This window comes from Camelus dromedarius, chromosome 2 (genome assembly GCF_036321535.1).
Source record: "Camelus dromedarius isolate mCamDro1 chromosome 2, mCamDro1.pat, whole genome shotgun sequence".
NCBI classification, from domain to species: Eukaryota; Metazoa; Chordata; class Mammalia; order Artiodactyla; family Camelidae; genus Camelus; species Camelus dromedarius.
In genome coordinates, this window is record NC_087437.1 from 99,083,064 (window position 1) to 99,095,330 (window position 12,267).

Genomic DNA, 12,267 nt, shown 5'->3' on the forward strand with positions numbered 1-12,267 from the left:
TTTACAAAATTTCCCACATCATGAACTTGGATGTATTAAAACTATGGAACATAGGACAGTATTCTTAGATGTACTACCTTGTGTCTAGTTCTTTAAAAAGAAAAAAAAAAGTTTGAATGTAAGAATAATTAAGTTATAATATTGAAGGATTTTGATTATTATAATTAACCCAAATTGGCATTTTGTTATTTTCTAGGCAATTAAGTTGGAATATTCAAGGTTGGTTAAATTGGCCCAAGAAGATACCCCACCAGAAACAGACTATCGTTTACATCATGTAGTAGTCTACTTTATCCAGAATCAGGCACCAAAGAAAATCATTGAGAAAACATTGCTAGAACAATTTGGAGATAGAAATTTGAGTTTTGATGAAAGGTAATTTGAAAATGTTAAATACATAATTCATATGCTCACATTGTCCTTGTCTTTTTTGTGGTTCCCAGCGCAATTTTTGAATATTTATTTTACACAGACACAGACATATTTCAATAAATAAAGCACAAAATCTGACTTTATTTAAGTCAAACAGTTGTTGTGTAACTTATCTGGAGTTTATGATCATGACCTTTAAAAGTCTGAACTAAAAATAATTTAGACAATTTTAGTACATCTTAATTGTGAACCAAGGTGCTAAGCTAAGCAATATAAGGATACTCAGAAGAGTGTAATACAGTCACTGACCTTGGGGACCTTTAGGGAAGTAAAGATCTTCTTAAACTCTGCACCGTGGATATTTTGGGTCAAATGATTCTTTGTTTTGGGGGCCTGTCCTTTAATTTTTAGGATATTAAACAATACTCGTGGCCTCTGCTCACTAAATGCCAGTAGTACTTTCCAAATGGTGACAACTCAGAATGTCTCCAGATACTGCCAGGTATCCCTCGAGGAAGCAAAATCATCTTTGTTAGAGGGTCATTGGAGAAAAGTAATTAATCATATATATAAATGAAATAAATATCCTCTGACATAGAGAGGGCTTAGAATGGTTAATACCAAAATATATTTTCTTTTAGAAACTCCTATAAAGCTAATTATTAATGTTAAAGATTAAAATTTAATCTGTTAGAATCAACCATTAAAAAATTTTAAGCCTCTGGTAAAGATCCAAAGTACTGAAAAGTTATTTTAGAATATAGAAACATTTATGCTATCTTGGTCTTTGTAAACACATTTTAATTCTGAAATAAATGATTATCCTTTCATGAGTGTCTCAAAAATACTGAATTAAAAATATAGGTAGTAGAAGAGTGTATGAAGAAAAAACATACCATCTAGGAATAATTTCTGCCTTACCATGTGTCTACTGTGAAATTTAGGGTTAAGTAAAATAACACAAGTAATGGTTTTCAGTGCTATCTGGTAAACAGTAGTTGCTCACAGTGTTGGTTATACTACTTTTATTAGTGATAGTATTGGCATCATTTATTTTGTTACATGTGGCTATGAAGAGCTCAGAAATATAACAGATTATGACCCTCATCTAGGCTATCAGTGTACTATGTTCTAATGACTATATACTATTGAATTTGAGGAAGATATAGAGTACTCACATTGACTTTTCAGTCTTTTGAAGTTATGTGCCTGGTGACTGCAAATAGTCAGTGTGTTTTGATAGATTTCATTTCTCTTGTGCATGAAATACAGAATAAAATGTGTGATAACTAAAGATATTTTGGGGAGATTTCTTTAGCAATGATTCTGTTCATAAAATCTAATAGGATGTTCCCATTCTTACCTGAAATGATAGGCACATTTTAGGTTCCTTTTTACTATTTATGAATAATACTATTTGGGAGAAAAAAGATTTTATGGCTCTTGAACTTGCTTAATAGATAGATATTATAAAAATTTTTCATTTTTTTGTGTATGCCATCTTTATTAATAGAATATAATTCAAAAGCCATATGTAAATATAACATGGAGAATTTGAATTATCTTTATATATTTGTAACTATCCAACATTGTGGTCCAAAAACACATTTTTCATTTACGTTATTTGGGAGTTATTTTCCTCAAAAAAATATTGCTCTGTGACAGTGGATTTCATTTTTATAAGTGTTGAATAGTTTAGTTTTGTATAATACACATTTTTCAGTTTTTATGGCTTTTACTCTTGATTTAGAAATACGTTTCTTTTATTAAAGGTGTCACAACATAATGAAAGTTGCTCAAGCCAAAATTGAAATGATAAAACCAGAAGAAGTAAACTTGGAGGAATATGAGGTAATGTGCCTTTTGAGAGACTGAACTATAGATTGAGAAGTTCTATAGTTCATTAATCTTTCATTTCAGCACGACTAAGCACATGCGAAAATTCAACACAGGGAAATGTAAGGGTTCATAGCTAGCAGGTTTTATCTTGGTTAATAGAATCTACATTCTTAAATGCTCTACTATGCTAAATCTCTGCTATAGTTTTTCTTTGTGTGCTTCATCAGGTATTTTGGGGGAAGTTAGAAATTCATTTTAACTATTGTATGCCATATATTATATTTGTCATTATTGGACAGTGTTGTATGTGAGAGAGCACACACGCATGAGTACTCATATTATGCTTGTAATTTTTTGTGCACAGAATTCTCTTTGTGTTAACTTTGGCTTAAAAATTAGTATTTTTTTAAAGTTAACAGTTTAGACACCTGGTACTTTTTCAAAGTTTTAAATTTAGTATTATCCATTGTCTTTATTTTATTTTATAAATCTGGTAAATTTTAACTTGTTTTCATGAGTGCCTTTGATTAATGTTTGGTCCCATTTACAAACTTAATGCTTCAGATTCCCTTAAACAATTAGTGTAATTCGCCACATTATCAGATAAAAGAAAGGATACAGAAAACATTCATTTTTGGTCATAACTCTAAGCTAACCTGGTAACTACTTTAATCTGCTAAAGAGTGTCTTGAAAAACAAAAATAACAAAACTACCTAAATAAAACTAAATATCATGTAGAAATGTGAACATTGAAAGCTTTCCTTTTGTGATCAGGAAAAAGACAGGGATGCCTGCCATCACTGTGTCTATTCAGAATTGTACTGTAAGTTCAAACGGGACAGTTAGGCAATGAAAATAAAGCAGAAAGTAAGACTGGAAAAGAAGAAACAGAGTTATTATTTGCAGGTTTTATATCTAGAAAATACAAACAAGATTTACAGATAAATGTATTGGAACTAATAAGAGAGCTTTGTAACATGCAAATCTATGTCAAATATCAGTTTTATTCCTTTATATCAGTAACAAATAATCAAATAGGATTTTTTAAGAATGATACTGTTTTCAGTAGTATTCAAAACTATGGAAAACCTAGAAGTAAACTTAGCGTAAAATGTGCTTGACTTTAGGAGACATTAAAGAAGACCTAAGCAAATGGATATATGTATCATGTTTGGAAAACTTGGTATTGTAAAGATGTCAGTTTTCCCCAAAATGGTTTATTAATTCAGTGCAGTTTCTATCAAACTTCTAGCAAGTTGTTTTATGAGAGTTAGTAAGCTGATTCAGGAATTTTTTGGGAAGTGCAGAGGATCTCACTCTAGGCCTGACATTCTTGACGAACAAGGTAGAAAGGCTTTTTCTGCTTAAAATCAAAACATAGTATCTTAACCTTTATGCTTTTTAATAATACTAGCATAGCATAGGTCAATTTGAACAATAAAACAGCATAAAAAAATCTAAGAACATAGCCAGAAGTAATTGGATACACAATACACACTAGAGACAGCAAGCAAATTGGTTGCTAACTCTACCCTTGTCCCCAAGATCCAAGTTACGTGTGACTTGATTTTTAATTGTGATTTGATTCTGCAGTCCCTTCACAAGTTTGCTTCATCAGATTGGATTCAGCGTATTTTTATTCTGAAACTTCTCACATCTTTTCTAACTGCAGAGCCATTAAATATTATAGGTATTTACATGACATGTTTTTTGATTCTGTATATCCCATATATATCCTATATATCCCATATATATTTGTCTTGCTCTAAGTCACATGTCAGCAAACCTTGGCCCTCAGACCAAATCCAGCTCACCACCACCTGCTTTTATAAATAAAGTTTTATTGGAACATAAGCCATTTGTTTATGTATTGCGTATAAAGGTTTTACAATTGCAGAGTCGAGTAACTACAGTAGAAACTGAATGGCCTGCAAAGCCTAAGACATTTACCATCTAGCCCTTTACAGAAAATGTTTACCTATTCACAATTTCTAAGGTGATTCTAATGATAACAAGGTGGTAATTTGAATACTTTCCCCAGAAAAGCTAACTTTAGACTTGTAAGACAAATTTTGCCTTTGTTAATAAGCTCTACTAATAGTATGAAAATTATGCCTTTTAAAATTAAAAACTAAAATGATTTAAGTGCAAGGAAAGTGTAGAATATAGTTGGCTAATAACTGGTCTATATGTTTCTTACTTTCATTTGCTTATAATATATATATAAAAGCTGTCACACTTTTATTATCAATGTCTTTTAAGTTAGTCCTGTATTGAATTTTACTTACGATTTTCCTTGAATCAATTTTTATTCAGTAAGTTAAAAAAAATCCTGATTTTTATTGTTTTCTAGAGTTACAGGATGTCTGTTCTGAATCATTTAGTCCTATTACTTGCCCACTAATTTGGGTTTTTTGGAGGAAGGGGCTATGAAATGTGAAATGCATCTGTCTTTCACTACATTTCAGATGAAAAGAATATTCAGCTACCACATTTAAAATTTAACAGAAATTTGGCAAAATCAAACGATTAAATAAATTCATTATTATATAACATTTTTCTTTTTCTTTCAGTTCCTTAAAATCCTGCTTCAAATAACAGTTTTCAAGCTTTGTTTCATATTAAAGTAGTAGCTTCATTTCCCTTCTGCATTCTATGTGATGTAGATCTATAACAGTATTTTTAAATTTAACTGTATTTGTTTTGCATTGTATGAGTTTCGATGTACAGCATAGTGATTCAGTATGTTTGCAGATTTACTCCATTAAAAGTCATTACAAGATAATGACTGTAGTTTCCTATGCTATACAGTATATACTTGCTGCTTATCTTTTTTATACATAGTAGTTTTTGTCTCTTAATTCCATGCTCCTATCTTGTCCCTCCCCCATTGCCTCTCCCTGCTGATAATAGTATGAAGTTTCCTCAAAAAATTAAAAATACAACTACGATATAATCCAGCAGTTCCACTCCTGGGTATACATCTGAAAAAAAAAAAAAACACTAATTCTAAAAGATGGATGCACCCCAGTGATCTGTAATAATATTTTAATAGTAAGCTTTCACACTGAAGAATTTTTGAGAGATGACCTACCTGACTGATTATCTTGCCTTTGTATTTCTCTTATCTTCTAGTGAGATCTTCATTGTTTAATTCCTCATCAATGTCTAATAATTTTTCATTTATTGTTATACTGGTAAACAGTTTTGTATGTCAGAAATTGAAATCTTGATTTAGGTCTAGTGTAATTTTAAACTCTTTGATTCTGTTCATTCAAATCGTTATTAGAACAGGGTATTAACTTTATGAGCCATTGTCATTGTAGTTTTAATATCTTACTCTATATTCCTTTAATGTTTTCTTTCACCTACAGGAGTGGCATCAGGATTATAGGAAATTCAGGGAAACAACCATGTATCTCATAATTGGGCTAGAAAATTTTCAAGGAGAAAGGTAAGGCAAAATGGACAGACATGAAAAGAAGAGCTTAATTTTTGTACTTGATTCTATTCAGATGTGACCTCATCTATAGAAAAGATTTTATTCACGGTATATATTCAGTAACCTTTTTTTTATTTTAGAACAGTGTTAGATTTACAGGGAAATTGCAGAGTTAATACAAAAAGTTTCCATATACCCCACATATGATATATTTTCCACTTTAAATTAAATCTGTAAGGTTGGCATTAGTATCATTGTCTTTATCAGCTGTCAAGCACTACAGTTGAAGGTTAGGATGGAATAGGATTAGATTGAAACCTAGAAGTTTGCCAGGGACCAGAGAAGCTGCTAACCTAGCAAATAGAATTCTCTGTATTCTCCAACATCTGCCTTCAGTCACTAGCCTTTTTGCTAATCTTTCTGAGTTTAATCTGACTTCAGATCAGACATAGTGTTTCTAATGTCTTTGTCTGAACTTCCAGGTACTGTAAAAAAAAAAAAATAGCTGTAGAAAACTTATCGTTTGTCTACTAAATATTGTGACTGTAAATATTTTAGATTACTTTTCATACACATTATAGAAGGTTTTAAAAGAATGTCTGCTTTTTAAATTTTAATGTTATAATTAATTAAGTTCTAGTCATTGTGTAATTTATAAGATAATTTGCTTTGGTCACTGAAGTAGAAAACTATTTTGACCAGTAGCTCCATTTTATAAATTAATATTTTGGTCAAAGTTTTATTTCTTTAGTAGGAATATTCCAATTTGCTAAGGAATTTTGGGGATTAATGTTTCTGAGAAAATACTAACATGATCTTACAATTGAATAGAGTGCCTAAAAAGCATTTCCATTTTATAGGAAAAAAAACCAAAAAAACAGAAAAGTGGTCTCTGCAGAGATGCAGTAATCTGTCAAGGTCACACAACTAACTAGGGAGAGAAAAAATTAAAATAGAGACTTCTATATTCTTGTATAATTTAATGAAATCAGATAAGGATCAGTAAGAATTAAAAAGTTGAAAATCACTTTCTTGCTTTCTGCAGAGCTTCTACATTAGCTGCTCTTAGCTGACATTCGCCAAAGGACTTCAGTATAACTTAGAATTATGTTTAAATTTCATAATATGCTTATTCTCAAATATATTCTTGTTTAGGAAGTGAATACTTTTAGTATAGCAAATGTTTATTAAGTTAGACAACTTGAAAATTAGTAATGGTGACAGTCTTTATGGAATATCATGAAAAGAAATGTTAATTTTACCACTTTAACTATGACAGTTACCATAGCTAACTGTACAAAACATTGCCAAAAAATTCTGTCAGACTTGTTTTTCATGAAAACATAACACTTGAAAGCCATGAATTGAATATTTATTGACAGGCCATTGTTACTTCTGTGAGTAGTGAAATGCAATCATGTTTTTAGGAACCAAGATTTTACAGTAGTATAAATGGAAGATAAATCAGAATTTGGTGACTGGACTGCTGGATTTTATTCTGACTTAACTTGAAAAGATATTTGTAAGCGCTTTAAAGCTTGATAAAATGTGGAACATTTTGTGTACCTCACTAGAAAATTGGAACAAGGTCATGATTTCGGAACTATTCCCAGAGAGGTGACTCAGGTCTGGAAAGCCAGATATGAATGTCATTCAGGGGAGACCTTTTTAACAGGAAACTTAATAGATATAAAAGAAAAGGTGGACGTGCCAGCGAACTGCCTCAACTTGGTGGCATGAAACAATGCTTAATATTATTATCACTCTCTTCTTTTTTTTTCTTTTACAAATAAAACAAACAGAAAGCTTTAGTTGAAATTATGCCCATATTATTTCAAAATAAAATTCATATCCTTACGTTTTTTCAAAAACAAATTCCTAGGAAAAGCCATTTTCAAAAATTGTTTTAAAGAACTTATTTTCAGGTATATAATTTGTCATAAATGTGTCCATTAATTTCCATGTAATTCTACATTTAACATTTGAACCATAAAACTAACTTGTATCTGAGCACCTGAAATTAAATAATAAACAGCAACACTGACAGTATAACCTAGAGTTCTAAAATATTGTTTTCTGTATAATATTTCATTTTTTAGGATGTTGTATTTTTCTGAATTTATGAGAAGATATGCTGTTTTTGGAAAAACTGACACAAAAAAAGATATCTTAAAATATCTTTCATATTTCAGCTATACAAATATATAGCTGTATATATTTTTCCTACAGCATGTTAGAAGAAGAATAATTATTTTAGAGGCAAATACAGTACTCAAACATCCCCTCCTCCCTTTTTAAAACCAGGTTTGAGCATTATAAGGTCTAGACTTATGTTGATATAACGTATTAATATTCTTTGAATATAAAACAAAGGCCTAACCCTGCATTTTGCTTTCATGTTAGTGTTTTCTTTTGTTTGTATCCCACTAGATTCTCCAGACTTAGAAGCATTTTTTTCCCTTTCTCCTTTCCCTGTCTCTTTTGAATATTCTCCGCTCTGTTACATTTTTCTCAGTGACTAGAGCTGTGCCTGCACATAGGAAAAAATCTGAGTGAAAAATAGTCACCTAATGAATCAAATGATGTTTGTGATAAAGAAACAAAGTAACCCGGTTTTTCCCTCAAACAAAAATGGCATTATGTTGTTAAAAACGTAGTTTGTTGACTTTCACATCAGTCTTAATTTTGAGTCCAAATGGAAGGCATTGGGAAAATAAATACTAAAGAAGACCGAAGGAACTTTCTGAATTAGTCAATTATGGCCTTTTTTCTCCCAGTCTTTTCTTAATTCCTAGCTTTATTTGGGGGGTGGGGTTGATGTTTTTTGTTTTGTTTTTTTTTTTACTTTTAAGACATAACTGTCAACTGGTTTCAGATATAGTCATTGGTCAAAAGATGCTCTGAGCATACAGTGTATCAGATGATTTTTTTGTTGTAATGTTCTGGATAATCAAAATTAAATGTACACTTAAAATGTTTTATAACTGTAGTTTTTTTTTTTTTTAAAGATGAAATACTAATTCTATACTTCTTTTTAATTTTTGAAAAGTTATATAGATTCCTTGCTGTTCCTTATCTGTGCATATCAGAATAACAAAGAACTCTTGTCCAAAGGCCCATACAGAGGACATGATGAAGAACTGATATCACATTATAGAAGAGAATGTTTACTAGTAAGTTGAATGTACATAGTATGTGTTTATCATTTTGTCTTACATTGGACATTTCTCCAGACTCACATATAAGTGATTAACTATAAATTCTGATGGGGTAAGCATTATAGTGATGTCTGTAATATGGGTCTGCTCCCTTGAGATGGGAGAATACACTCAATTCTTTATCCCTTCTTGTTTGAGGATCTTAAGTTTTACAGGTAGTAAACCAGAAATGTCCTTAAAATGGTATCAGAATAGTTACATTTTTATATTTAGATTTCTTCATCATACTACCATTCCCTTTCTTGACAGGAGAGGAGGGGCTGAACAGCATGATGAATTATCATTATTATTACAGAAAAATAGTAGATATTTTTGAGTTTTTATAAATAGTATATTTGGTGTTCATATGTTAAAGGATTCATTGTAATATAGTATCCTTTTTTTCACCTAGTCATTGGTTGTTTTCTTCCTCAAATATTTTTACTGCCTATGTGCTAAAATATTACTGTTGTTATAAACTGTAAAAAATCTTTTTAGCAGTTTTTGGGTACCAGTTTACTCTATAGATACCTAGAGTACTTTATTAATGTTTCTTGAGTCAGCTAACCTTTATGTGTAAAATCAAAAATTCCACTTTTATATTTTTTTCTGATTAGATTTCACTTAACTACTAACATCACTCTATAGACTGAACTTCTAAATTGCAATTGTTTTCTAACATTTGGGTATATATATTGTGTATGTATATATAGACAGAGGTATACAAGAGCGTGTGATATTTGAACCTATTTAGGGTACATGGTTTACGTGTACTTTAAAAAAATTTTAAGAAGGTGTAGTGGTGAAATGTTTTCTTTCAACAGAACCGCATAGTATACGTTAATTGTAGTCTGCAGTATGTCTTCAAACATTTTTAATGGAAATATTAGAAGCTTGTGATCTTATTTTTCTCTCAGCGATTTTACTGCATTTGAGTGTATTTTAAAACTTGAATTGTTGATGGTTTGAATCCATTGAGGATGGTATTCTTAATTTGGTCAGTTTCAAGAGGTTTTTAGTCAACTCCTGAGAAGGAAGACCTAAATTATATATAGTTCAGCTTAAAAAATATAAAGTTTTATTATATAACTATATAAAATTTTGCATTGAATGAATTGAAGCAAGTTTTAATGTAAAAACATTGTAGTGTTGAGATACTAAGTATTCTGGTAAAGCTATTTTAAACATAAATACAACTGAAACTTGATGGTTACCCTGAGGCATTAAAAAAATTGTAGAATGTGCTTCTCTTATCATTTTATGTTAGTAAACCCAGCCATACTTAATTTGTTATTTCACATGGGGATTTAAATGAGACCTTAGGAGGATTATTTTAGTGTTCCTTTCAGGTTTTTTCATATTGAGTATTTACTGAGTGTCAGATTCTGAGGGACACAGATAAGTCAGACCGATTATTTATTCTGAAAGATTTCAATCTGGTGAGAGATGTACACAAATTATTTTGATATTTCAGAATAAGTTTTATGAGAGATATGCAAAATAATATGCCTGGAATTGTTGTGGAGAAACTTAAGAGATAAGATAAACACTGATCTGGATCTTGGTGGACAGATAGGAGTTTTATGCTTTGTAGAGAAGGGAGAAGAACATTCCAGACAAAAGGATATTGTATGTAAAGGCATGGAAAGTATACAGCAGAAAATGAAGATAAACCCATTGTGACCGAGTTATGAGGAGCGAGGGTTAGGTGGAAGTGATGAAGCCAACAATACTTGTCAGACTGTGAAGACGCTTATATGTCATTCTGAGTTGGCACCATTGTAAAATTTAATTAAGTTTGGCATGATTAAGTTTGTTTTCAGAAAATAATTTTGACAGTTATACTAGAAGATGGACTGGAAAGGAGTAGAGATTGAAATGAAGAACCCTAGAGGAGATGATAGGAAGAAACTGAAGCTAAGAGATTACTTAGTTGCTGAAGATTAGGTAATTGTTTAGTGGCTGAATTAGACTTTCAGTATAAGCCTCTCTACAAAGTCAAGATAAATTGCACAAGAATGTCATAATATAAAATAAATAATACAATTTTTGTATTTGAAGCAATCCAGCTTAAAACTATGATTATTTAAAAATCATATTTATCATGCTGTAAGATTTCAGACATAAACCTCTTACTATACCTGTGTTTTTTATCTGTCTCTTATGTCTATATTTCTTTTCTCATGGATTTCTCTCTTCTACTAGATTAGGTGTCAGGACACTTGGCCTATGCTCCAGCCTAACACTTGTTTAAAGAAATAAAGTCCTGTTGAAACATTTCCATGCCCATTCATTTACATGTTATGTATGGTTGCCTTTGTGCAACGATGTCAGAGTTAAGTCATTGCCACAGAAACTGTGTAACCCTTAAAGCTTATAATATTTCCTATCTTGCCTTTTACAGAAAAAATGTACAGGATCACTGTATTGTAAGGGGTTGTCAGTACCACGAGAGTTTTCTGTGTTAATTACTGGGGGCCCCTGCATTCAGAGCAGTCCCTGGCACATGGCATGTACTCAGTAAGAATTTTTTGAAGGAATTCCTTAAGTGAATTGATTACCTTTGTATTTTTGTATCAACAAATGTAACAGTCCCTATTCAGTTGATACTTATGGATAAGATGATGAAGAGATTTTCAAAATTAATATGAAGTCTGAATTTCTTTATTTTTAAAATTACTTTGAGTGCTTACCAAATTTTAGAATTGCAGGAAATTTACCCCTAGAGAATAACTGAAGAATGGTCCCTGTAATGATGATTGAAGTAATATAAACTGAACATGAACTTTAAAAACATGACAACCATATTCCTGCCACTTTGTTTTGCTTTTATTTCTGTTAGTTGTTGTTATATGTGTAGCTTTTTCTGAAAGACTTCTCTTAGAATAGGTTGAGGTGGTTTTTTTGTGATTCCCATTTGTTCTAACACTATGTGCTAAGTAGCATGCTCATTATGTTGTCTTCAGTATTAACACTTACAGATATTTTTATTTAATTAAAAAAGGAAACGAACCTGTTAATCTTTTTCTCATTGCATTAAGAAATTAAATGAGCAAGCTGCAGAACTGTTTGAATCTGGAGAGGATCGAGAAGTAAACAATGGTCTGATTATCATGAATGAGTTTATCGTTCCATTTTTGCCCTTGTTATTGGTGGATGAAATGGAAGAGAAAGATATACTTGCCGTGGAAGATATGAGAAATCGATGGTGTTCCTATCTTGGACAAGAAATGGAATGTAAGTTTAAACAATGCTAGTGGGCAACTGAGTTGTTAGGATTAAAAGCAGTTAGAATTAGATGTTATCATTTTTAATATTTTGTAATAATTTTATACGCACACCATTACTTTTTTCTTATTTACAAACTAAGCTGTGCACACTGCTGTTGCCATTTGTATTTTACGTCTTCCCTAAAA

The 12,267-nt window shown here is 31.0% G+C and overlaps 1 protein-coding gene across 2 annotated transcripts in view; it reads left to right on the top strand.

Moving 5' to 3' along the window:
* USP25 (ubiquitin specific peptidase 25) overlaps positions 1-12,267 on the top strand; it is a 127,596-nt gene that overhangs the window by 107,152 nt on the left and 8,177 nt on the right. For both annotated transcript variants that reach the window (XM_031457920.2, XM_031457941.2), the window contains 5 exons: positions 197-375; positions 2,145-2,223; positions 5,587-5,666; positions 8,704-8,827; positions 11,893-12,088. In XM_031457920.2, the coding sequence (XP_031313780.2) occupies positions 197-375; positions 2,145-2,223; positions 5,587-5,666; positions 8,704-8,827; positions 11,893-12,088 (658 nt within the window). The remainder of the gene's footprint in view (positions 1-196; positions 376-2,144; positions 2,224-5,586; positions 5,667-8,703; positions 8,828-11,892; positions 12,089-12,267) is intronic.